A 27747-nucleotide genomic window follows, 5' to 3' on the forward strand; every position below is an offset into this window, starting at 1 on the left:
ACTGATGTTCCAAGAGAATGCTAAAGGGAAAGGAAAATATTTAAATCAGCAGCTATTGTTCCTGGCTAAAAAAATTCCTTGTAACATGAGAGTAAAATTCATGTAAAATAAAAATAGGCCACTTCTGTGGCCTATTTCTGGGATCTGCTACTGGTGTTTGGGAACCAAATTTAAAGGTAATTTTCAGTTGTCTGTGACACCAGCAGCTTCTTCTTTCACTTTTGGAACATCAATGTAACAATAACTCAAAGGAGTTATTGATGCGAGAGAGAGCTTCCAAGATTACCAATGTATTGAGGTCTGAATTTAAAGCAAAATCTAGAGGCACAATTCTTTAGATAACATTGTTCCATCCTGCTTTTACTGAATAATCTGTACCCTCAGTTTGTCATTGAAGATGTTAAAAACCAAAATGGAGACATGAAATCCAACAACTGTTTTCTGAAGACTCTGGCTGATCTCATTCAACATCAACAATCTTTATTTCTTTTAATGTGTAAGGTCTTCCATTGTACCATCTCTCTCCTTCCTTTCTTTTCCTTCCTGTTCTTTCCTAAACTGCTTGAGGGGAGCTCTCTTGCAAAGTGCAATTTGTTTGTGTTTTAAAATCAGTTTCATATCAATCCAGCTTTGTCTTTACAATAGAAACAAAATATTTTTAAGCAGTTTTGAGCTACTCATTAACTTCAGAAAAATCCTACTGCTATTTTGAGTGAGTAAGCCCCTGGCTTTATTCTTAGTTTAATCCAAGGTAACATTTCTGCTTGGTAAGTAGGAAGAATGCTTAGGTGCCATTTGGATAACTCTAGTCACAATAGCAAGTCTGTGTGGGAGCCTTAAGGACCTTGATTTACCATGCCAAGTAGTTACCATGGTATTTGCAGTGCGCTCCCTTCTAATTTTAGGAACCTCAGCAAATACTCTGTTTAAAGATAGATAGCAGAGTGTGATAAATGTCACCATTTTAACGGTGACACTGTTTAGACTTAATTGCCATGTCTGTGATTCAGCAGATAACATGCTCTTGGGCATTAGAGTTGATGCTACTTTCTGTCTTGCCTGTGGTGGTTGCCTTCCTTGCCTTGAAAAAGCAGGAGGAGATGAAGGGAATGGGCACAGTTTCCACACTGATGGCTGGAGAGCATTCAGTGCTTCAATCAGTGTGTTGTTTCATTAGTAGATGTCAAAGCTCACCTTCTGCTGGATGAGGAGGGAGTCATTTAGAAGCACGTGCAGTACTGGTTTTCTGCACACCCATGTTTCTATTTTGTATCTATGGATCTTTTTGCGGCTTGCAGCTCTTTAGGTTCTAAAATTTTCTAACCCATTATCAAGTGGAAATGTAAATCAACATATTCAGACCCAAAATACCCATTACGTACAATCCGTTACATACCAGGCTTTTTTAGAAGAGGTTGTCAGGTCAATCAAGAGATTGTCAAATTTTAGGGGTTGGATGGGGAGGTGTCTTTGATTCTTGAAATGAGGTTAATTTCTTGTAGTGAGAGAAAGGTGTGGGGGTAGTTACTGAAAGCCTTGCAGTAGACATATGGAAGCTTTGATGTTCAAAATGGTTAAACAATTAAAAAGGAGCAAGATATGTAAGTGGAGAGGTCAGGTCAGTTACTAATGTGTGTGTCAGCAGTGCTTAGTGGACTTGTTTGTTGCTGATGTTCATTAGGAGCTTAGTGCCTTTCATGTGATTACTATTCCAGTGTGCTTTCAAAGGTTGAATGTAGAGCCAGAAATCAGTCATTAAAATTATAACACTGTTATTATAACCATGGCATGAATGAAGGCACACATTGTACAAATTAGTGATACAATTCTTTCTACAAGCTCAATAAAGTTTATTAAAAATAGCTTAAATAGGTTAAAAAAATTTTATGTCTCTGGTATTTTAAATAGGGGGGTTTGTGCTTATTTAAATAGATATAAGTGATAAATGGAAAAGTATATAAACTTAAATATCTCTCCCTAAAAATGGCTTTGTTCGTTTTCCATGTATTTTCAGAAAAAAAATGTGGTAGGTTTGACCCAGTTTCAAAGTCCAGATTTAGAACCATATTTTAGAAAAGGCAAAGTTCAAAATGCTTTGGGTTTCCATTATAAGTGCTTTTTAGGTCACTAGTAGCCTGTGTAACTGTAGGCATCTGCTTTGATTAATCACCAGTTCTTGCACTGTATTCTTGTTGCCTGAGCAAGCAATTTGCAGGCTGTTTCTTTCTGAAAATTATCTCTTTGTATATTTACATCTATAGCTTTAGGAAATAGGTTGCTATGGAGAGATTTTTGTGTATTTCATCAGCGTTTGAAGACCTTTGAAAACATAAGGTGTTGATTTTTCTGCTCTGTTCAAAGTGTTGCAGGCTTGATGCAGACTGCATATGTGGCGCTTGGCAGCAGGAAGCTAGGTGGGGGACTCCAGCCATTGCTGTAGCATAATGTTCTGTGAACATGCACTAAGAAAACCCTGCTTTCCTTGGATTTACATCCCCTTTCCTCCTGCAGTAAATCCTGATTTCTTTCCTCTAGTTGTGATGAGAAGGGTTATAGATGTCCTCCTCCATTTGCTGTGTACTTTTCTCCCCATGCCCTCAGCTCTGGCTGGACAGAAGGCAGCATGTGTCCTGCCTGCAGCTGGATTCTGAGGTGTCTGTAGTGATTGGTCCGTCAGAGCCAGCTGGCTGCAGGCTTTCCAGGGACAGCAGCTGGTATGAGTTTCTCTTCTCAATCTTGCTGGGTTTTTTTGGTTTTTTTTTCACAAAACCTGTTGGAATATAGAAGCTTTCACAAAAAATCTGCATAACTCTTGTTTCCTTAGGAAGGAGTGCAGTAATATTAGAAGGAAGCTATTTTTGCCATATTCAGTGCAATTAAAACAAGACAGTAATTCCCCATTTAGACATGTTTTAGACTGTCAGTGGAAATTACAGGGCTTCTGGAATCTTTTTTTTTCTGTAAAGGCTGAAGCTGAGCATCATTTTGCATGGGTTACAATAGGAGACAGTGCTTATGAGGATAAAGCTGACCACAGGGCAATTTCAGTTTTAAAGGGAGAGCTCTGGGATTGTTTGGAGGCTGCTTGTCCATGTCTTTTGTTCAGGGAATGTCATAGTCTTTAAAGACTGTGAGTACTAATTGTTACTGTTCTCTCTGGCGTAGGTGCAAAATTACTTGTTCATTTTACAGTAATATCCCCTTGAAGTTGTATGGTGTGAGTACAGCTGTGTTTGAAGCTTTGAATGCTGGGTGTGAAGTCATAGCCTGGAACAGATTACATTGTCTCTGAACAGGTTGCAAGAGGCATATTTATTCTTTCTCACTGTAGAAGAATAGCTGAGTTAAAATGAATGCAGGGCCTCCTGCTAGCAGACAGCAAATATTTTTCTGGGATGTGCAGAGCCCCCATGATATACATACCTGTTAATACTTTAGGAATGGTGCTGCTCTCAACTAACCACTGACTAGTTGCCCAAAGGCTTCTGTTTGGTCCCAAAATTTTCCTTTTAGCTGCTGAGCAAGTTGTCAAGCTCAACATCTTTCAGTTATCTCTGTGATTATATGTGCTCCAGATTATATGTGTTCCAGAGCTATATTTCAGACTTGCCCTTCTGAGATCACTGTGTTTATGACAATGGCAACTCTCCCCCCTCAGACTCCCTTCACTGAGTGGCAGAGGCCATGCAGTTTGTCTTTCTTTCTTTAATCTCCAGGTACTGCAGATACTGAAACTGGCGCTCTGATAAAATCTCACTTGTTTTCCTGCTCATTTACCAACCTGAGACTTAAATCTGAATGCAGACCTGGTGTCTCATGGCAAGCACTAGCTGGAAAGCTGAGTTAATGTAGCTAGCAATGTAAAATGCAGAATCACTTTATCTGCTCTTTGTAGTTAGAAGAGCTGCACCATTAATTTGTCAGTTGGTGTTGTAACATTGGGTAACAGCAAATGATTGTACTTGTTCTCCTAAGAAAAGAAAGAGCTTCATGCTAGTAAGAAGTGAAAACTCATTTCTTTGTTCTTAGACAGCAACAACGGGCTCTCAGGGCATATTATTGTGCTGTCATGCTTAACTTATAAAGTACTGAGGATTTTCCATCGTTCTCTTTCCACTCTGATTTTGCCTTAGGTGTTTCCTCCACTGTCCTTTTTTCTCCCTAAAAGAGGAGTCTTGTCATCATTTAAAAATGATGACAAGACTCCATTCTCGCTATGGTTGACCACAACTGAGCTACCAGTTGGACCCTGCAATGTTTTGACACTTCATTTGAACCACACTTGAATCCTCCTGCTTTTTCAGCTGTACCATTTCCCAAAATAACTTTTTTCTGCTCCTCCTCTGTATGTTGTTGCAACTTTTTACTGGTGTTTCACATACTGGTTGCTACAACTACTCCATCCTTTCTCATTTTCCACAAAATCACTACCTTTTTTTAGGCTTTCCTCCTCAGAAGCAGAATTGTACTCTTAAATGATCACACATCCTAACATCTTGCTGATCTGTTCTCTCTTTTGCATTTTCCCACCTCCGGTACTCTCATCCATTATTTCTGCAAGCAGCTCTACACTTTCTTTCTCTCTCTTTCTCTACCATTGCATGAAATGTCCCCTGCACATCTGGAACTTTACAGGCCCTTCTTCACAACTGTGTCATCAGGAAGGAAACTGCTCACAGAATAGAACACACAGACATTCACTAGACTCTTTGAACCGTAAATATTTTTGGTTCAATACAAAAAAAAAACCCCAAAAATACAATAAAACTACTTAATTCTGGGCTTGACTAACCAAGGTTAAAATTTGCAAAATGTTGTTGCTTCGTCTGGACTTTTACTTTCCTTGTCTGTTCTTGTGTAAATCTTCGTGTTGTGTTTTGTCTTTATTAGCCTGTCAGTTCTACAGGGTAAAATTAGCAAATTCAGCATAAATTTTGTTGGGGTTTTTGTTTCAAAGAATGAATCATTGGCACAGGAGTAGTATTCTGGTCATTTTTTGACACTTCTCCCTTTTCTTTCTCTCCATGTTTTGATGGAGATGAGGCACAGTCAATGACTTGTCCCAGACCCCTGACATCATCCAAGCCCATCTGGCCCAGACTTTACAGGCTGGCAGAGATCTCAGAACTAAGAATAATTTCCTACAATTTTTTTTTCAGAAGTTGGAGCTACATTAGAGGGATACAAATTACTAACTTCGTTGTGGGAGGAACTATAGTGTAAATTCAACAGTTGCTTGTTCTGTTTAGCCACCAATATACTAATTACTGTGTGTGTGGGCATGTCACTGTGTGAGCAGATCAGAATTAACCACAGCTTCGTGTGCTCTCGTGCTTCCCCTCAGCTGGGCATGGGAAGAGACCCAAATATTGACAGTGCAGGGGACGTGTGTGGGTGCTGGGGCTTTGGTGCTGTGTAAGACTAAAGGGGAATGTGGCAAAATTGATCGAGGTAGAGAGTGGGATAGTGGGCAAATCAGCAGAACCAGGCTCAGCTTCTTCCAGTGCAGCAACGACTGGCTTGAGGCAGAAAATCTTAATGGAAAAAAAAAATCTGATTTTAATTTTTCTTTTAGATTTTGTATGCTGTTTCTGGAAAACCTTACTTCATTTGGTAGCTTGAAATGTAAAAGTAAGTGCTTTTATAAAAATGGCACTACTCCAAACACTGAGACAATACAGATAAAAAATAAAGGGTCTGAGCCATGTACATAGCAAACTTGGTTTCCAGTCTCTTGATCTCTGAAATGGACCTGAAAGTATTTGGTAATTTCCTCCTTTTGGTGGGGTCACAGAGTGTTTCTTTTCTCTGCATCCTCTTGGGAAAAGCTGTGAGAGCTCAGCTGTAGGAGGGTAGAAAGACATATGTGTGCACGCAGTGAAATCGAGCTTCATAAAAACATAATAATAAGTGGGGCAGGCACCTTGAGAAATATGCCAGCTCTTGTGTTAATGATTGGAAGAGCAGCAGAGCTTGTTAGCCACAGTCTTATGGAGTCATGTCACTGTCACAAATTGGAAGCTGTTTATCATTAATTAGAAAATTCTTACCCATCAGCAAGCCCAACTCTTCCAACGTGCATGATTCTGTTTTGGGGTGCTCACTGAAAAGTGAATTGGTTTTGACACAACTGTGTTACTTCACCAAATCAAGGACTATGGTTCTACAGACTTACCCTTTTGTTGGTAAGCTACCAGCTCAAGGCTCTCAGCTGCAGTAAGCAAGTTGTAAAGCTCACTCAATGGCATGGCACCAGCACAAAGAAAGCAAGCTGAGCAGTCTCGTAAAAACAACAAGGAAAGGTGTGGTAAAATAGAAGCTTTAGTAGCTCAGTAAATGCTATTGGAAGGCTTCCTGTAGGATGTTGCAGTGAGTTATATTGCTGTCTTTGAGTGAAGGATGATAGCCAGCCACCTCAGGAGCAGGGGATGATGCATGTGGGACTGCCTAAGTTAGATTTAGGTTTGAACAGTGAATGTTTTCCTTGAGGAAAGACCATTGGAGGCAAAGAAAAAAGACTAAAGTGGTCCTAGCAAAGAGCTGTCAGCCAGAAGGTGATGTCTGGAGAAGTCAGGAGTTAACTTATGGATGCTTGATAAATGGCTCTGTGTCACAGTTGTGTTTTGAGGCGCCAATCCATTTCTGAACACTGAGCCTCTACAATACTGCCAGGCTGTACAGTAGTTCACTGTGTCAGGAAAAGAGGATTTCTTTTTCATGCTTAGGCTGTATTGCTGGCAGACGTGGCAAAACACTCGGATAAATTTGAGAGCTACAAAGAGCAGCAATTCCAACCATTCCCTGCTTGTGAACACTTGTTTGCGGGGTTTTGTTGGGAAGACATTCTTGAAGTAAAAGAGGAAGAAGAGGAGAGTGAAGATGGGAGACAAACCATTGAACCTTTTTTATTCTGAACTCTGAATACAGATTTGATTGCACAGTAAAGGCAGGGAACAGTGATGTGCTCTGCCTGTGATCTGAGCTGCATGGAATTGCCTCTAACCTTGTCCATATAATTCCCAGCTATTCCCCTCTACTAGAAAAATCAGTAGGTGCTGCATGGATGTCTATTAAACCTTGTCCTGCATCACAATGGTGGCAGTAAGAGCCCAAATGGTTTCTTGGCAGAGGGCATGCTCATAACCAGCCACTGCCACATCCTATTGACCAGGCTTAGCAGAGCTCTTCTGACCCATTTCTTCTTTCTCCCTGTTGCTAAGCAACAGATGCAGCATGTTAATGTTAAAAAGGCTGGAAAACAGGCCTTCAGCAGCAGTTGCCTGTTTTCATAGGTTTTATTTGCTTGAGGGTAGACATTTGTAGTGGTTATGGTGAGTAATCACCCTTGTCATGGTCTCACATGCGCATTCAAATTGCTTTATTGCATGCCCTGTAAATGAGCAGAGCTGTTATAATACGGTTCTACCCACTTCTGACATCCAAGAGCCTGTTTGGATATACAAAAGATATCTGAAACACTGGAAAAAGGGGGTAGAGTCTTTAAATCCCGTCGGTGCATTAAACTGGAGGGTGCTGATTCATCAAACAGTAAACTGGTTCTTTTAATGGAAGTGTCTTTATTGATCTGCCCAGAGCACAAAGTATCAGTCTAAGCTGTGAATAATAGGCAGAATCAATTCTGGTAATTAAATACCAATGCTATAACTTCTGTATCACACCCGTTCCCCTCAGGCATTGTGGTGTATCATCTGATTGTAATGTATTATGCATTGATATACTACTGCTTTGTGAATGTCTTGAAGAAAGAGATCTACTTCCACCTGAACTATTTATCCTTTGTTAGAAACCAGCACAGGTCTTCACGGTGCTAACCTAGAAACTGCATAAAGACAGGTAGCCCTTACAGCCTACAGCTGAGCAGGAGGTCATTGATGGAGAGAGCTGTTGAAACCAGTTACATGACGATTGTCATTTTTTGTGGGGGTGTATGCTGGCATTAACCAGCCTAGCTATCCCCTGGCTTCTGTGGGCTTCACAGCAAAACTGACAGCTATGAAGAGAATTCCCAGGTTCTGTGAGCTGCTGCTGAGATTCAGGACAAGCAGCAGAGTCACAGCTGCTTGGGAAGTGAGAAGTTTGTGGCTGAGGTCGGGACAGGGCTGTCATTCAGCATGCATTTGGAGTATTTTCCATGTCACAGGAGCATTTAGAGTGCACCGAAAAGGTGTTGTGTTGTTCATATCAGACACCCCGCTTTTGAATGAATACCCATTGTTTACTCTTTGCTAATACATCTCTCTGATGTTGGAGGAGAGGGTCAAGAGGAGTACAGAGAATGCAGCAAATAAATGTTGGCTGTATTGCACACTCTTACAATTACATTTTCTCTTGTTTGTAGTGAGTGCCATAATTCCTCTGACCGGATCAAGGTGCGAGTGTGGGATGAAGATGATGATATCAAGTCTCGTGTCAAGCAGAGGCTGAAACGCGAGTCAGATGATTTCCTGGGGCAAACAATCATTGAAGTTCGCACTCTGAGTGGAGAAATGGATGTATGGTACAACCTTGGTGAGCAGGGCCTTGAGGCTGAAAACATGTTATGTGTTGGTTTGGGAATGTTTGGGAGCGCTTGGATGCGTGTGGACAGTTTACAAGAAGGGAGAAGCGTTTACATGGTTTCAACAGCATATGATGCTGCTGCAGAGCAGCTGCAAAGCTGATCCCAGTTAAAATGGTGTGCAATGTGCCAGAAGGTTGATGTTTTTTCTCTGTCAGCTATTTAAAAATACAGTGGAAGAAATGCTTGGAGCGAGACTCTATTCTGCCTCTGTAGGAGATGTGCTGTCCTGTGTTCCTTTTTTTTGGTGTCAATGCAAGCATTTTACCAGTCTGTAAAGAACTTCAGGTGCCCTGCACTGGGCTGGCAAGTTGTTGAGACCTTTTCCAGTGACTGTTGTAGAAAGTGCCAGCAAGCAACCAGAGGGTGCTGAGTTGACAGGCACTGTGAACCTGTCATCTCCTAGGAGATCCAAAATCTTCTTCCAGCAGGTCCCAGGACTTCAGGGCTATGGTAGAGTTAGGGACAAATTCCATATCAGTCAGCCCTGTTCTCGGAAAAGGAATCTGTCCTTGGTGGTTCTAGTTCAGCTGACTGAATCCAAGAGCCTGTAGCACATTTGCTGGCAGAAAAAGTGTCTTGTGTCCAAAAATGCACATCGTTCTAATTAGATGTGTCGTATTGAGGGTGTATCATGGCAGTTGTTTTGCTGATGTCTACTTAGTATTATTCAATGTTTTGAAAGAAAAGAGAAAGTTTTCCCTGTGGTGACTCAGCCCGAGGTTCCAGCAGTTTCTTTTGCCACTGTTGTCACCCTGAGATGGCTGTGCTCTAAACATGAACAGTGCAATAATTGCTGATGGTTTTGCCTTCTAGAGAAGCGAACAGATAAGTCTGCAGTGTCCGGGGCTATTCGCCTGCAAATCAGTGTGGAGATCAAAGGCGAGGAGAAAGTGGCTCCATATCATGTTCAGTACACTTGCCTTCATGAGGTAAGAAGTGTGAATATTTGTTCATTCTGACTATTGAAAAAGCAATTTTCTGACCTTTATTTCCTTGAAATGTTAGCCCTAGGTGAGCTTTCTTTTCCCTGCCATGCAGTGGTAGCACACTGAATCATCAAACTCGCATTTGTCAGGGAGCAGCTTTAAGCTGTCTCCCCGACACTGGCTGGCTCAGTGTGTCCCACTGTCACAGCTGTGCTACTGTCAGAGATCAGGCTTTGGTTTGACTCAGAACCCATGATGAGTTTAAGGTGGAGAAACCTGTGAATTTCCTTGAGTGATGTTTTCAACATGTACTGTATCTCTGTCTTTCTTTAGAGGAAGCTTACTAAAATGCATTATGAGTAAATTCTAATTGAGGAGAGAGTCTCTAGAGAGTCTCTGTATTGGGCTGTTGAGTGATGCAGGTATTGGTGGTATAAATTCTTTTGTGCTGCTGCAGTGCTGTGTAGTTTTGAACAACTGCTGGGGAACAGAAGATTCAGCTGAGGTTTCTGAGTACTGACCTGTCTCAGGATGGACTGAGCTAAACAGGCAGTGCTGCAGAAGTTGGGAGAAATCCAAATATGACGTGCGAGTAAGACTAAAGGGAAAATCCTGTCTTGGAGAGATGCCCAGTCTGTCTGTGTCAAAGAAAAGGCAGGGAGCAGGGTCAATCTCAAAAGTGCCTGAATAAGGAACAGTAGTCGGAGCCCTGTATACAAGAATATCCTGAAGTCAGTGAGGGTTAAGCAAATTCATCTTACACAGAGCAGGACAGTTGTATCACAGAGAGTTGTATCGCAGTTGTTCATCTACAGGAACAGCATATTTATCCAGCCACTGAGCTGGAGGAGCTCTGTGGTGTCTTCTGACCTTACCAGGGAACTCTCTATAAGATAAATATGAAGCTCAGAAAGTAGGCTTCTTTTAGTAGGCTGCGTTGTATCCTTCAATACATATTTACTGTTTTTCATTTCAGTAATGGCTACTATTTGGTAAGCTCTTTTGGTTTTGTCCTTTGAACATTCATGTTCATTTGCTGGTTTTTTTTTTTTTTGCAAATAGGTATCTTTTTAACTATCACCTTTTTTTGTGATTGTTCTAAAATGAAGATGATTTGCAGCAAGAATAATATAATCAGGAAAAATAGTACTGTAAAGCAGAGTCCTCTAGCTACTAATGAGATCATTAGACTTCTGCATCGCTTACTGTAGGGAGCCACTCTCTGAAAGGCTGATGAATCTGTAAGTGACATGAATTTGAGGATTACTGAGAAGCCCACTGAGCTGAATGTGCAATTTCTGCATAGCAATGATAGCTGAAAACTTTTGCAGTGTTAGATAAAGTGAAAGGTTATGTTGAATAATAATAATGCAAGTGTCTAGTTGTTAGGGGTGATCTTAAGGGTATCCTTTTCAGGTAAAGAAATCTGTTTGGACTGCTCTGTATAATAATAATTACAATGCTGATACAGAGCTGTAACGTCAGCTAGTTTAAATAGCTTGTACATATTAAGGCATTTTCATGATGAGGACAGAAATGCGTAGGTTTCAGGAAAACTAATTAGTGTATGGTTTCAGTGCACTGAAGCACTCTTCTGAATCATTCACATTGTCTACTGGGTAAAGTTGTAGGTATGCTTGTGAAAAATTCAGCTATTAAATTCGTTCAAGAAGAAAAGAAGGTAAAAGCAGAAAATACAGAGTGGGCAGGGGAAAAAAAGAGGAGAAGAACAAAAAAATTTGTGATAGTGCCACCGCATCAGCAGTTTCATGCTCTTCATGAATCTTACTTAGCGGCTTCAGCAGCCTCACGTACAAACTTGTCCTTGTTTTGTTTTTCAGAATCTCTTTCACCATCTCACAGATGTGCAAGGGAATGGGGTGGTGAAGATCCCTGATGCCAAAGGAGATGATGCATGGAAGGTGTATTTTGATGAGACAGCTCAAGAGATCGTGGATGAATTTGCAATGCGTTACGGCATTGAGTCAATATACCAGGCCATGACGTAAGATGCATTTCCTGTGTTCCTTAGTGCAGATAATTGGTGTAACTGATTGATGTAACTCTCACTGTTTAGCAGATGAAGTGTATTGATAATGGAAAGCTTGGCAGGGGCAGCTGCTCCTTATGGGTCTTACTGTGAATAGGAAGAGACTTCCTCTCTTTGAATCACCGGTGTCCTCAAAGTCTAAAAATTACTGTCTGCCATTTGTGTTTTGAGACTCTCCAATCTCTCTGAGAGCTCTTCTGTTAAAAAGGTGTTGCTTAAGGTTCCCACTGAAGGTTTCTGATGATCTGAGAAGGGATGAGATTTTGTGGAAGCATTTGTCCTATATGTCTGTTGTGGCAAATGTTACAATTCTTTCAAGAGACTGATTTCCCAGGTGCTGCTGAAAGCACTTCCAGAAAGTCTGAGTAATGGTGCCACTGATTTGTCCTCTTTGGAGCTAGGTTAATGCAGCTCTTTATCTTCAAAGAACCTTCTCCTTGTCACTATACTTTCACTTGGATTTGGGATTTGTCATTCTTCCTCTTAAAGACTAGTATTGCTATACTTAGCTCATTTCTTATTTCAAATGTAATATAAAATGTAGCAGACAAAAGTGAACTTTTTCACATTAGAAGCTAAAACTTTTGGGTTATGGGTCCTTAGATGAGTTATGAGCTGTATTTATGTCACCTTGCAAGCAGCTTTTCTGCATATTGGTTTAAGCCAAAATGGAAGAGAATTGGCAGGTTTCTCTGGAGGTCTAGTCACTGCTTATAGCAGGGCTAACTTGAAAGTTGTACTAGGCTGCTCAGGGATGTGAAAAATTTCCAAGGATGAAGGTGTTGGAAGCCTGTCTGATACAGATTCCCATTCCTCACAGGTTCTCTTCTTAAAGCTAGATGAAGCCATTTCATGTGCTTGTATTTATCCAGTGCCTAAATGACCAGTTGGTATGTGTTATGTAACAAGCATGGTTTTAAACTTGAAGAGTTTAGATTTGGGATAGATAAAAGGACAAAATCTTTTACAGTGAGGGTGGTGAAACAGTGGATGGATAGGCTAGGCTGCCCAGAGAGGTGGTAGATGTCCTAACGTGGAAGTGTTCAAGGTCATGTTGAATGGGATTTTGAGCAGCCTGGTGTGGTTGGAGCAGTGGGTCCCTGATCACTGCAGAGGTTGGACTAGATTACCTCTAAAGGTCCCCTCCAACCCATACTGTTCTGTGATTCTATTAGTCCCGCAGGGAGAAAGTTACATTTGTAAAGTAACAGATTAGATTAAATTTCTCAGTGAGTATTTCTGCATAAAAATGGCCCATCTCTTCTGCCTCTTGAAATGAACTTGCCATTTCCCATGATATAAGACCTCTTAAGCTCTGAATTCTTGCAAGCTGAATGGGTTAGCCATAAGGAATCACACATATCAGTGCAGCCCAGAAATACTAGTGTGTACTCTCACTGGCCATTAATGCTTTCCAGCAACTGCTGCTACCTCATGACACCTCAGAACCTGTGTCTGCCTCAAGCCGCAGCAAATTGTGTTGATTTCCTTGTGTCAGGCTTGGATCTAGGAATTGGCATCAGGACCCAGGGCATCACTAAGTCATGTACTGTCAGCAGCAAATGGCTGAGAAGCTGTTTTATGATCTGGAAATCACTGGCTGCAGTGAAGGGATTTCTCTTTGTTTTCAGCTGTTGTCTGGATGGCACCTTTCTAAATAAAAGCTCTGAGATGCTGGAGTTCTGTAAAGTGATGAAACATAACTTCCATCTGTTCATGGTGCCTGCCAGCACACGGGGTCTATACAAGGGATAAAGTCAAGTCCTGCTGCACAAAAGAGACCAGAATGACTTACATCACTGTCCTTTTGCAGGCATTTTGCATGTCTCTCCTCTAAATACATGTGCCCAGGCGTGCCAGCTGTGATGAGCACCTTACTTGCCAATATCAATGCTTATTATGCACACACCACTGCCTCCACAAATGTGTCTGCTTCGGACCGCTTTGCAGCCTCTAATTTTGGGGTAGGTTTGTGTGTTTGGTGATGTTGCAATTGGACTTCTTTAATTTGCTTCAGTTCTTCCACCCTTGAGTAAATAACTCGTTCTGTTTAAAGAACATTTAATTTGTGAGGAGTTTGAAGCAGTGGAACTCTTTTATACCAGACAAAGAGCATGGGTTTATTATCTTCATCATCACATATTTCAGATATCAATCAATGTAATGCATTGTGATGTTGATTATTCGTGTTCACATTACAGTGGAGCACAGATGGTATGGAATGAGCAAACAATACTAACTTTGCATGTTAGTGCTGTTGGTAAAATATATTGTGTGATCTGGTAATTTCAGAACTTTGTTTTTAAAAACAGCAACTTCTTTACGAGAAAAAAAGCACCACCACAAAAGAATGGTTAAAATGTTTTGTATATAATTTGTGGTGGAGTTGAGCATGCTGGAAGAGTATTTGGAAAAGCTCATGCTTCCCATCAGACTGAGAATTTATTAATAGATTGAGGAGGTGTTCACAATGCCAAATCAGAATTCAGTGGAGAGACCTGACCTCAAGAAGTTATGTCACAAGAAGCCTATATTACTTGTCACTTTATCTAGATAAGATCACAGAGCTGTATCATTGCTCTGAATTAGACCCTTTTCTGCCTGTAATTTATTCATCTCTGAATAAGTATTTTCTCTCAAATATAAGTTTGGTGTAAATTGCAGATGGAAAGTCAGAGTGGTTTCTGTTCTGCCTCTACTTCAGAGTGATAATGGAGTGTTTTTTCTGACAATTGTGATGTTTCACAGACTTCAGAAATAATTACAGTTTTAAAATAAATCCAAGAACTGAAAGAAAATACTGTTTGCACAATGCCATGTATCCATACTGATTTCTCCTGCTCTCATGAGATCTGACACTGTTTACCTGATACTTTGCTGCTTACTCTGAGCGTGGATTGGACAGTGGTGATATGTGAATGTTTATTGGTGCTTTCTGCTCAACAGAAAGAACGATTTGTAAAGCTCCTGGATCAGCTTCATAATTCACTTCGGATTGATCTCTCAATGTACAGGGTGAGTGGGAATAAACAGAATCCTTTCAGGTATTCTGGTGGGCAGAGTGGAAACATGCCATTTGTAGTTCTCTTACATTTCTAACTTCTTGCACAGTTTATGTCTTAAGGAATTGTCATTACAAGCTCGTTGCTCAAATGTACCATTTTGTTTTGCTCATGGATTGAGCTTAGACCTTGTTTTTTTCTTTCATTGTAATTTGATCAAGACTTCTGAAATAATTTGAGCATTATGAATTGTGCTTATCTCTGATACTTCCCCAGAAGTTTCCAATCCAAGTCAGATTGGATAAAATAATTTGAATTACTCTTATCAGCTACTTCGGGTGTCATCTAAAATAGGAAAATAGACTTGTTCTCCCCTACTATGACAGAAATATTTTAGAGCACCATGTTGTCAATTATTTAAGGTTTGGCAAACTCGAATCATGATGTATGGTCAGGTTTGAGATCCCCCCCACTTCAGCAGATTGTGAGGAGATGAGTTTCACATGTTAGCATAAGTCCAGCAAGCTTCATAAACCTTCCACTTTCTTTCCTTGCTACTCCTGAGTCAGTATTATCTTAGCATGTGACTTGGCTGTTTTTCCCCCTTAAATTCCTTGCTATATTATTTCAGTTGGTGACTAATTCATTGAAAATTTTGAAAATGGTGGCAAAATGTGAGCTTCGATTTTATTTAGTTATCCACTTCTGATTTTAGCATTTACCTGAAACACAGAAAAATGTATAGAGGAGAAAAACATGAGAAGATAAAGAGAAGTGCATTAGGAAGACAAAAAAAAAAAAAGAAAAGGGGAAAGGTGCAAAAGAAGATAAAAGGAATATTGTGTGAAGAGCTATTCTAAAGCTACATTACTAGAAAGAGAAGGTCTAAATAGAGGCAACCGATCCACAGAGTAGCAGAGGGAAAATTATCAACCCATGACAATAGGAATCTGTAGCAGTGCTGCCTTTTTTGTTTGCTTGGTGTTCAGTAAAAGCTGCTTTTTGGTGGCTAATGCAACTGAAATGTGCACAAACAAGATCTTACATAAAGGACCAAGAAAGATTTGTGTAGTTTAAATAATTTAGGTGTAATCTAATTGATGTTATATTTAGAGAAATGGCTGAAGCATTATGGGAGCATTTAGTAATTATTTTAAGACCCTAAAGGGCAGGTTAAGTTTTGAAAGAAAAGATGTTAGTTTGCAGCTTTCCAAAGAGGAGATGGCAATTTATATTCTTCAAATAGTTTGTATTTAGGTCTTTACCCATGAAGTCTTTGATTCTGGTATATACCCTGAGTTCCAGAGAACCCATGTGTGGACAGCTTAACTTTTAAAAGGAGAGTTGTCTGAGAAGGACCATCTACAAATGACTGCAAAAAGCATCAAATTGCCTGCAGTGGTTAGCTGAACTTCAGTAATACTCAATTACTACTGTCAAGAGACAGCAAATTTTCCTGCAAGTCCTCAGTAAAAAGTGAAAACTGTTCCTCTCTTTTCACCTTCATATCTAATAATTTTTGAACGTGCAGATATGAAGAGACTATGTGAAGTGAAGGTTGCTCCTGCTGTTTTGCTTGCAGCAAAACCAATCCCATCAGCTTGAATGTAAGAACATGCTGAGGAACATGAATGCTCTTAAAGTACACAGGCCCACAGGAGACAGTGGGAATGTTGGAAAGGGCACAGTGCCTGAGGTCAGAAAGGGAAGAGTTTTGTGCAAAAAGCAAAGCTAGCTGCATTCAGCATATGTATTTACATATGGCATCTCACAGGTTTCTAGCTAGTTCCAGTACTGTCTTATGGGAACTGTGCTAATTTTTCCTTCTTGGTCTTGTTTACTTCTCTGGAGATCTGTTGAATATACCACACCCCTTGGCATCTCAGAAGAGAAGCCAAAAAATGGAGCATTGAGTGGAGAAAGGAAAGGTCTCGCATAACCTCAGGCGAAAGGCCAGGGCTGCCAGTGGTGGGGCTGTTCCCAGCCTGCTCCTTCTACAGCCAAGGAGACCGTCCCTGCCACCAAGGGCTGTCAGTCTCCTGGCATCCACAGACTTTACATTTATATGAGAAGCTATTTAATTAAGCAAACAGATAAGCTTCTGCTGCAAAAAGGCCTTATTTATTGAGCATTGTTTTGACTGGTACAAGCTTCTTGAGCAGGAAATGTTTCCAAGACAGTTTCCTTATTTAGCACATGCTTGAAGCCTTGCATGGATCTGACTGTGCTTTCGAACAGGATTTCCCTTTTCTGTCAACAGAATAACTTCCCAGCCAGCAGCCGTGAGCGGCTGCAGGACCTCAAGTCTACAGTGGATTTGCTGACCAGCATCACTTTTTTCAGGATGAAGGTAGGGATATGGGTGGGGTTGGGAAAGACATCTCTGCAGTTTTTTTTCCCCCAGGAGTTGATTTCCCATTTTCAAACCATTGTTTCATGTTGGTTTTTTTTAGACACTTAAGGAAAATGGAAATCATTTGCTGACCACATATAAACATCCACATTTTGTCTTTACTTTTCTGTATTTTGCATTATGAAGATGTAAATTGCTTTTCCCCTATTATTCTTCAGTCACAAAAATGGCACAACACTCTCCCACCCTCCCTTGCAAAAAACCAGAAAAAAATTGAGGAGGAGGAAGAATAAAGGGAATTGTCTAGTTTTAGGAAGATAATTTGCTTTTTTTAATAACATTAGGAAGGTTTTTCACTATCTAGTAAATATTTTAGAGTTTCTCTTGTGGAGGATGAGATACTAAAATGGGATAATATCTCTCAGTAGAGATCCAGGAGAGTTGTTATGAATGCTAATGTGCTGGTTTCGTAGTTAAGTTTATTGTCCTAGCAATGTGTAATGAGATTATTTTATATTCCTGATTTTTGGCTTCTAAACTTTTTTTAAAAGATTACAACCTAATATTGTTGGTTAGTACATGCCACTTAAAAATGTTTATCTTATCAAAAACAAAGCAAGTGTTTAATTTGAGCTACTTCAAGAAGTGCTTAAAATTTTACACCTAAGCCCTAGTGTAAATGATGATTTAGATCTTTATTTTAAGAGTATTCATTCAGACAGTCTGTCTGTGTTGGAAGCTTGATTTATAGAGATATTCTGAAAAGTTTAGAGGTACTGAAAATATCAAAATTGTCAGGTTATAGTTGTATTTGCAGGGTGATGACTGCCTGTCTGTTTAGTTTAAAGTACCTCTGCAGCGTTTTCCTAAAATAGTGTAACAATGAAATAATGAAAACAGCTGCTGTTGCAAGAGGAGAAGGCGTATCAGTTGGCATGTCCCTAATGATTCTGGTTGCTTTAAAATTCAATAAAGCTTGTGATGAAAGATGTCCTTAATGAAAGTTTTTTGTATTTAAAGGCAGATGAGTGGTCTTTGGCAGGATTTTGCAGATCAGATGTAAACTGCTCTGCTGGCCTGTTGCACATTCTTCCAGTGCTGGGGAAGATTGCCTGCAGGCTTTGTAAAAAAGTCCTATAAATTCAGCAGTTTGGCTCAGATTATACACATATTGAGCCACATGATCTGTCTGTTCTGGGGAACCTTCCTTGGCACATCAAAATCTCTTTTATGCTTCAAATGGTCCTGTGGGGAGATAAGTGTTGTCACTGCTTTTTTGTGCCTGTGGAGAGTGACCCATTTGTGTTTTCAGGTCACAAGTTGCTGAAAGCAGATCCACCAAGCCTTGAGTGGTTTCCAAAACAGTGGTGTGTCCTTTCTCTGTTTGATTTATGAACTGTGCTTTGTTTGACTCTCTTTGTTGTCCCCTTGCCAGGTCCAAGAGCTGCAGAGTCCACCCCGAGCTAGCCAGGTGGTGAAGGACTGTGTAAAAGCTTGCCTCAACTCCACCTATGAGTACATTTTCAACAACTGTCATGAGCTGTACAGTCGGGAATACCAGACAGATCCTGTGAGTAGCTGATAAGCAGGCAGAAATTGAATTTTTCTTACTTTCTTAAGATAATAGCAAGAATAATAATTGATACAAAAAGCCAGCCCAAACAAAGTTGTGTGACTTGTTATCTTCTGAATGCAGAAAATCTGTAATCAATTAATGAACACTAATTAGTAAGGGGAGGATGATAATTGTTTTACACTGACTAATTATGTGTTTTGCCAGCCTCAGCAGTTATTTGTGAAGCGAAGGTTTGATGTAGCTTTTAGTGAGCAAAAGCCAATTACAGCAAATGTAGGCTGATGAAGGAAGCTGTCATTAGCATATGTAAACCTCAGGCAGTGAGATTTTGCCTTGTTTTCAGGCACCCAGTGTCCTGTACTGGGTTAGGAGATGCCTCTAGACACAAACTCTTCTCAAATGCTCAGTAGTTCCATTGGCCTCTCTGTAGTAGTGCGCACACAACATGTCAACAGGGGTGCAGTCACCAACCAGGTGCCTAAAGAGCAAGTATTTGGAATAGGCTTAGGGCAAATGATGTCTCAGCAGGGCCCCTGGAGCTTGGCCTGCTCCTGGCATGGTAGATGACAAAACAGGGGTTAGTTGGGTTTGAGGCCACCAGTCAGCAACGTGGCTTGGCGTGTTAGTGTGTTTTGCATTAGATCAGACAAGTTGCCAGCCATCATTAATAATTTTAAGCTCTTTGGAAGAAAGGGTCTGCAGGTGTGCTTGGAGTTTGCATGGTGATCTGCGTTTGCCAGCTTTTTCTTTGCCCTTACATTTTATGCTGGTTTTCCAATGGCTTCCTTCTCAGAACAAAACTCAGGACCTTCCTGCCGAGGAGCAGGGCCCCAGCATCAGAAACCTTGATTTCTGGCCCAAGCTCATCACTTTGATAGTTTCCATCATAGAAGAGGACAAGAATTCTTATACCCCAGTCCTGAATCAGTAAGAATCCTCCGTGTCATGTTTGGCTAATGCTAGTCTCTGTCTACTCTGCTTTATTTGTTAAACTGCTTTCTATCTCTTCTGTCACTTGTGCATTTATAGAAGTACTTATCTTGTCTGTCTGTCTTTCTGTCTTATCTGTCTCTGTCTATATAAATAACTTTTTGATTGGGATGGAAGAGTTTCAAAAGGTTCAGTTACGATGGCGTTCGAGCACAAACACCCTGATAATTACAATCCTGAACTCAGGGAGGCACCTGAAACTGGGGTGAGAGTTCTTTTGGTTTTTTCTGATGTTGAGCAGTTCTGGGGTGCACATTAATGCGCACAGTCGTGCTGTGGTGCCTTACACTGTGGCTTAGGAACGTGGTGTTCAATGCAGCACTGGGTGATTGCCCTGGGTGGAGTTTGCATAGCATTGGAAAGGACCCTGAAATGGGTCTGTTCAACTGGAGGATACCCATCCTACAGTCCCACAGGGCAGAGAGAGCCAGAGGTCCTATAAGGTATTACACACAAAGACCTGGATTGTGCCCTAATCATCCTTGATCTAACATGATTAGCAGTCACCTTTCAGCCTAGTAACTCTCAAAAAGAAGAAAGAAAAAAAATGGACAAGGAAGGGAAAAAAAGTCAAGGGCATAGAGATCACATTCCCAGAATGACTGTGTGCACCTCTTCTAGAAAAGACATGCAGGACCTGTCTTTTTGAGTTAAACAATTTTTTTTGTTTACTTAATCTGTACCACAGAGTCTAGTCCATGATCTCTGATTTTCGCCTGGTCCATTAGGGTGAAGGAAGCATCTGTAAGGTTGAGCTTTTCAGCTTGTAGCATAGCTCAGAGCTAAATAAAGAAGAGCCCTTTGCTGTGACATATGCCAAAACCTTTTCCAAATGTCCCCTCAGGTTTCCTCAGGAGCTTGCAGTTGGGAAGATCAGCGCAGAGGTGATGTGGAGTCTTTTTGCCCAGGATATGAAATATGCCATGGAAGGTAAGAGAATGTCTAACTGCTGTTAGCTGACTTGTTGCTGGTCTCTTGTTCTCCATCCGTTTGGTGAAAATGAGGCTTAAGCTTGTGAGTAGCATCACTGATTGGAGTGGGGATTTTTAGTGGTTTGTTTGTTCAAACACAGCTGGTTTAAGGGTCAGAACTGAGGCTGAGATCTGCATAAGGTGTAGACCTCCATGTCAGGCTTTGTTGCAAGCTGTTCATTGACATACCAGCTGGTTTGAAATCAGAAGTTCCCTTTGGCCTAGAAGTTAGGATGGCTTGGATCAGCAGGTAGCACTAGCTTCATCTTCCATTGTGCTGTGGTAGAAAGGGTTGGAGAAGTTCGTGGACTCTGGGTTGTGCCATGGCTCTAGTTCCTTGGACAATACAGCACAGGTTGTCTAAGCCATTGGCAGAAAGATGCTGTTATAGTAATTCCTGCTGCAGACATCTTCATTTCCAATTAGTCTTTGCATAATTCCATCTCCTAGTAAGTAGGAAATTTTACTGTTTCTGAAAATGAGTTAGGCATGCAAAACTCAGCAAACGTCCAGAAAGGAATTCTTCTTTCAGTACTCTTCTGATGGTTGGTTTTTGAACTTGATTTTAATTCTCTATGTTGATTTTCACAATCTCACCAACTTTTCACAAGTTTCAGAGAGCATCCAGCTCCGACTGTCTCTGCAGGGTTGGGCTTTATGATCATTTGTAAGGTGAGACTGTGATAAAACAGAAGCACCAGTGCTGTCTGCAGTGTGCTAGCTGTATTTATATCCAAAGTGAAGTCAAGCTACTTCTTTTGATCACTCACAAAATTTTGCTCAATCCGCTTATCTCCACTTTGATCTGAACTCACTTACAGGAGTGACAGCCAATTGGACTCTTCAGATTGCTCGGAAAAAATGCTGCCAGTATGACAGCTGCCTCCATTTTGTTCTTTGGAAACAGTCTGTGGGGTTGCTCTGTAGGTGAAAAAGATTGACTCCATTTATTTTATTAATCTCTGTCAGTGCAACAGATGTAAAGACTGTGCTGTGGGGGGACACTCTTTGCCAGGTGAAGGCTTGAATCTGACATGCTGCCGGGCTGGATGAAATGTTCTCAATTCTGTGTTAGGAACTTTTTATATATGCTTGTACCCCACAGTTCCTTTTTTTGTAAGGTCAAGCTCATGTAAGAACAGACACTGGGAAGAAGGACTGTGACCTACTATGTTGAAGAGTCTTTTCTATAGTGACTGTCACTGCTTGCTCATGTGTTAGAGAAAAGGCAATGGTGATAATTTCATGTTCTCTTTCCCTAGAAATTGTTTGCTCCTGCAAACCATTTTAGCTCTCCTTTCAATTTTGTTCTTATTTATCCAGGAGGGATGGAGCACCTCTCCTATGAAGAAAGACTGAGAGAATTGCATTTGTTCTGCCTTTGGGGTGACCTACCTGGGGTACCTGAAGGGAGCCTACAAGAGCAATGGAGAGAGGCTTTTTACAAGAGTGTGTAGTGACAGGACAAGGGGGAATGGCTTCAAACTGAAAGAGAATAGATTGAAATTAAGTATTAGGAAAACGTTCTTCCCTGTGAGAGTGGTGAGGCACTGGCACAGGTTGCCCAGAGAAGCTGGTTTTGCCCCATCCCTGGCTGTGTTCAAGGCCAGGTTGCATGGGGATTGGAGCAACCTGATCTAGTGGAAAGTGTCCCTACCTGTTACAGGGGGTTGGGATGGCATGATCTTTACAGTCCCTTCCAGCTCAAGCCACTCTATGCTTCTTTCTACTCTTGTGTGCTCTCCTTCAGGAATTTATAATGCAATTTCCTCTCCTACGTGTTAAAAGCGCCCTATCTTCCTCCTTTATCTGCAGCAGTGAGAATTGCAATTGCATGTCTCCAGATCTTGTTGCTCACCTTCCTAAGACTCCCTTTCCCTGTTGCATCCAAAGTGCAGCTGTATGACTGTCAAAGGGGAAACATGATATGATTGCCAGTGCCCAGATTAGCCTGGTCTCCCAAGTTGTCTCTTTTCATGTTTCATACCATGTCCCCCCTGATGACACTGGCCTTATTTTACCTTTTCCTGATAGCCTTCTGGTCATTTGTGAGCTTCTTAGGACAAGCATTGGTATCACCCATGAGTTCCTCAGTGCATAGTAAATACTTGCTGAAAAGAGCATCCCTCTTCAGAATATTTATTGGTGACAGAAGTTGATACAAATGCAGCTGGTGGACAGGGATTTTGCATTTTGAACAAAAATCTAAAAACTGCATGGTAAGTTATTTGTAGTCTAACTGTTCAAGTTATGCAGGAGGATTGAACAGTGATAGAGTCTGTGTTAGGAAGTATCTCTTCCAAATATATATTCAAGAAATGCTTAGGGTGCAGAATTCTATTTGAGGCAAGTGTGATTCCTCACACCGCTTTGCTCTCCAGAAACTTGTGAAGATAACCTTTAGAACAAGCTCTACAATAATTCAATTACAGGCCTTACTACATACATTTAAAATACAGATGATTGCATTAGCTCACTGCATTTTTTTTTTTAACAAGGGAAAAAGGGATTAAAGGAAACTGATTAAATGATGTGTAGGATGATAATTAGATTTGCCAGCCTCAGCTCTTGGCTCTGTCATTTCTCAGGTTTAGCTGCTGGTTTTTCTACCAGTTAACCTGCACCAAGAATTTCATATTCCTTTTCCCAGTTTGTGGCATAATCCCTGGGTATATTTCTTGTCTGCTCTGAGATCAGGAGCTCTGCAACAAAAGCTAATCTATATTTTGGAGATACATGCACATGACAACAGAGTATATTACTTGCCCCTAATTTTCTTCATGGTGTTTTCCCTTATGTTCTGTTCCTAAGTTCTGGATAACATGAGCTCATTCACCTCACCAAGTGGTAAGTTCATGTTCCTTGGTGGAGCTTGTAGCTGTGAGTAGACAAAGACTTTCATTTGTTACCCGTAGTTTTAGCACTTTGAATGTAGTATATAACACTAGCTCTAGAGTTCTGTCGTTTTTATGCCAGCAATAAAAAGACCTGCAAAGAAGACTTGAAAGTCCATGCTGTAGCTGTAGAAATGGAGGGCATGTGCTATAAAGAGACTTTGGAGGAGAAGGAGTTCAGACCTGGCTGCATAAAACTGCTCCCTCCCTTCTTCCTGCCTGAGGCTTCCACGCTGCTCTCCAGTAGGCAGTGTGGAAGAGACTTGGGAGGTTCAAGTGGGAGATGGCTTCTCTGAGCTGGAAAGCAGTACCTGGCTGCCTGAGTTTTTCTTCTCCCCATCGTGCCTATCTCCTATAAGCTGGAGCTTACCCCCATATGCGCTGTGCAGCCAGTGCAGGACAATGCATAAATCCTAATTTATACCTAGAATGTTGAGGGATTCGGACCCGATATTTGTGCCAGCCTGTGGATGGTGCAGCAGTGTGTCCTTTGGGCGTGTGTCCTTCTGGAGCATTGGATTGCTGTTATGTAAAATGTTGAACCATAAAAATGAAACACCTATTCTCTGTATAAATCAGCAGCTGGCAGCAGTAGCCATGGCAGCAGTGTGCTTGACTGCTGGATATAATGCCTTTGGCAGTCCAAAGGAGACTCTGTCTGAGGCACAGCAGAATCTGCAGGATCTACTCCACTTGTTTTTTCTCTCCCCCAAAGCAGTGACTACTCAAGGCACCATGCACACTCAACCCAGCTTTTCCCTGTTTGCTGGGTCTTTAAGAAGTGTGCCTTGTTCCCCATTAGCCCAAGAGTAAAACAGGTTAGATACACATGTCCCAGGCTTGGTTGGCAGGCTTATGTTACCCTGCAGTCACTCTAGGGTAGAGGATGATTTTCCAAGCTATATAGTTGGCTGCACCCCTGGGACACTGCCCAGTGCTCAAGCAGCTGGATAGCCTGTCTCTTAGCACACTAACTGTAGTTAGTAGTTTTCTCGTTGACCTCCCTGAAACCTCTATCACCCAGAAATCACAAACACCCTGAGCAAAGAGGCTTCTGCTCTTCCTTTGCTAGGAAAATCTTAAAAGAGAGTAATAGAAAATCAACGTCATCTTTGACAGCAACATTTCATCTTAGTTTGGACACATCAGTATTAGGAGAACTGCAAATTGAAAACATCTCTGATAGGAAAAGAGACTGAGTAGACTTGGCAGTCAGGATTGAAATAAATCATTCTGCCACTTTCTCACTTCTAATAAGGAGAAGGGGATCAGAGGCACACAAAGATGCCAACTATGTGAAGTGTTTACACTTCAACAGCCCTGGTACCTATTAGAGTTTCTTTACAGAAATTTGGCATTATTTGCTGGAAGTTAACCCATGAAAAATAGGTTAACAATCAAGAAAAAAAAATCTGTAGGTAGAAGTCCTGTTCTCTGCCTGAAAAGGAGAACTGGACATAATACTAGAAAGTGTGCTGCTAGGCAGCAGTTCCCTATTACTGCCTTAATAATATGGCCTTGGTTACTCCAAAAGCTTTTCTCCGAAGAAGGCTGTTTGCCGCTGAAATCTGCTAAGGAAGTGTGGGAGACTTACAGAACTCTGTGGTCTTTTCAGGATAAAACACAGCAGTTGCTGCACGGTATCTGTGTCCTCTTCTGATGCTGCTAAGCTCTTTTAAAGCCAGCAGGTTATAAACCAGAACAGAGATGTTCTAAGACTGATGGCTGCCAGGATCTTCACTTTACTTTTTCTAAAATGGGTTTTCAATGTATGCCTCTGACTGATGTGTTTCGATGTCACCTTCAGGTGGTCTTAAACATTTCCACTTACAAAGGAAGCAACTGATCAAAACTATGTGGGGTCCATTGAAGGGGGAGGGGGAGATGATGCAAGCTGGGGATGAGGGAGTTTGGGTCTTTGTTGGCTTTCCTTGTCCTCCAGAACGTTTGAGCTGTTCATTCTTGTCTTCTCTCTGTCACAAGCCCCTCCTTTCTTTCGAATACGTAAAGTTCTCTTCTATGGTGGTAAGACCTCTCCTTTCTTTTAGTTTCCTGTGATTTATCCCTTAGTATCAAGCATCTCCTTTAGTGCCTAGATGGCCAGGTAGTCCTAGTAGCTGTACTTGGTTTTATGTTTCTGTGGCTGTTTTGCATCTTCTTCTTCTGCAACTTAGAAGTATTTTAGATGTCCTAGAAAACAGGAAAAAGCTGGAATTGCTTGCTTTTATTGCATTGTTTAATTTTGAGGGACTAAATCTGATTTAAGTCCTTTTTAGATCCAAGTCAGACCTTTCCTCGGCAGGAACAGTGCTTTCCAGTGCGGGAGCAGCAGCTGGCAGCAGCACACATCCGAGTTAATGAAGTTATAATTGTCCATCAGTTTCCTCACTCACAGGGAGCAGAGCAGGCACAGTTATTGCTCTGTTTGTTTCCAGTTTTAGATCTGCAGAGGGAGTTCTCATTTTCTTCTACCATTGCTTGAGGTATAGCAGAGGGTCAGCAGTTCAGACGCTGAGTATACTCCTGCTTTCTTAGTGCTCAAGAAAGATATGAGGTTATTAATGTAAAACAGGAATAGACTGTACACAGCTCCCTGTGGAGTGAAATGGACCATAGTACATGTAATTTGTCCATTGAACCATCACTCCTGAGGATTATGTCTCTCAAATATTGGGCATTTCAATCTCTTCAAAACAAAGACTGGGTTTCTCTTTCTTTTTTTTCTTTCTTTTTTTTCTTTCTTTTTTGCCTTTGGGTGTTTTTTTTTTTTTTTTTGATATTGTATCTGTGTGGGTCTGTAGACGTGAGCTAGGAGGAAATGTGTATTACACTCTTACAAAAGGTTGCAAACAAACCACTGGAACATTCAACTGCTTGACAGTTGACAAAGCTTTATGGAAAAATTTGGCATGAACATTTCTGTGGATTTTGTGTTTTCAGTTGGGTAATTCACACTTGATTTGTACTTTATTCTTGTGCATGTTGATGAAGGTTCATGAGTGATGTGGAAGTTTCTCAATGGTTTGAATTAGTTGCAAGAATTCACATTTACCTGAAAATAGATAATGTTGTAACATAGGCATGCCTATCAGTTAATAAGCCATTCAGAGTTAAGAAAAATACTCACTCTTTTTAACGTAGCTGAAACCTGTCTGCACATGAGCAGTGATGCCCTTGGAAAGTTACATCAGTGATGAGGTTTTCATCTTAAAGGTGAAAAGAAGAGTCTAAAGTGAAATACTGGGGTAAAAACCTGAGGCTAAGCCAAAATCATATATGTTTTAGTATAATATCTCACATTGTAGCCGTATAATATCTCACATTGTAGCCATGGACTAGCAGCTTGCTGTGGTGCTAGATTGAACAAAGAAGCTTGGCACAAAGTGTATTCCTGCTGTGAAACTTGGCAGAAGAAGGAGATGGATGCAGACAGGAGGCACAGGGGAGCGGCAGTGCAGAATTGATCACCTGATGATGCAGGGTCACAGTGCAGGCAAAAGTCAGCTGCTGAGTCCTCATATAATGAAAAAGGAATTAATTTTAATCTCTTCAAGGAAGATTTGGAAGAAAAGCAGTGCAGTAGAAGGATCTGCCTGTGTAAGCACATGAGGGGTGGCTTGGGAGAAAGCATTGAGCTGCTTTTGGGAGAATTTAGCTAGTATTTTAAAGACATAATTGTGGGCTGATCAGAGGTGGGAGTCAATTGCTGAAAGATGGTAGTGTGGACGTAGGTTGTGAAGAGCCTTGAGAGTGAATACGTGGACCATACATTTCTCCTGATAGGGAAGGGGAGCTCTGCATCTCTGCTAAGAGGTGATCTCTGCAGAAACGTAGGTCTGATTACGGCCAGTGCTTTAGTGGTGTAGATGTGTGGGAAGGGTTGTGTTGTGGAGGTATGGGCATTATACAGGGAAAAACTGCATTTTCCCAGCATTGCCTGGATACAGAAACATAAGGAAACCTGGCAGGAGGAAGAAGCTCAGCAGCAGGCCCTGCTTTGTGGAAGAGAAATACTAATTAAGCAGGAGAAGAGAAAGCTCCAGTTCCTGTGTAGCTCATTTGATCTTGTTTGAGTCACACTGTCAAACTCTTGGTGCTTTCTACTGTTGTCTCATAGGGCATGTAATGTAACATGTTGCTATTGCCTTTGTTCATATCCAAGAATGAACAGATTTGCTCGCCTTGATTTTTCCCCTGCAAAGATGGAGTCTCAACTGTGATATGTTAAATGAAAAGGCCATGAGACATTGCTCTGTTTTTATTGCTTTGACAACAAAAAAATGTTCAACAAATGGAAGTATTAATTACAGCTACAGAAAAAAACTCTAGAGCCCCAATAGTCCCAACCTCCAAGAACTCCTGCCTGCTGCCAAAACCCTGTGTTCAGAAGATTTTGTGGCTCTA

The 27747-nt window shown here is 41.1% G+C and overlaps 1 protein-coding gene across 3 annotated transcripts in view; it reads left to right on the forward strand.

The window, feature by feature from the left end:
• LOC311165470 (protein unc-13 homolog B-like) overlaps nucleotides 1-27747 on the forward strand; it is a gene marked incomplete at its 5' end in the record, with an annotated part of 207766 nt that overhangs the window by 138314 nt on the left and 41705 nt on the right. For all 3 annotated transcript variants that reach the window (XM_084225440.1, XM_084225439.1, XM_084225441.1), the window contains 9 exons: nucleotides 8360-8529; nucleotides 9395-9510; nucleotides 11349-11512; nucleotides 13371-13521; nucleotides 14504-14572; nucleotides 16820-16909; nucleotides 18348-18482; nucleotides 19282-19415; nucleotides 20323-20408. In XM_084225440.1, coding sequence (XP_084081566.1) covers nucleotides 8360-8529; nucleotides 9395-9510; nucleotides 11349-11512; nucleotides 13371-13521; nucleotides 14504-14572; nucleotides 16820-16909; nucleotides 18348-18482; nucleotides 19282-19415; nucleotides 20323-20408 — 1115 coding nt within the window. The remainder of the gene's footprint in view (nucleotides 1-8359; nucleotides 8530-9394; nucleotides 9511-11348; nucleotides 11513-13370; nucleotides 13522-14503; nucleotides 14573-16819; nucleotides 16910-18347; nucleotides 18483-19281; nucleotides 19416-20322; nucleotides 20409-27747) is intronic.

This window comes from Fringilla coelebs (assembly GCF_963513975.1).
Source record: "Fringilla coelebs genome assembly, chromosome: Z".
NCBI classification, from domain to species: Eukaryota; Metazoa; Chordata; class Aves; order Passeriformes; family Fringillidae; genus Fringilla; species Fringilla coelebs.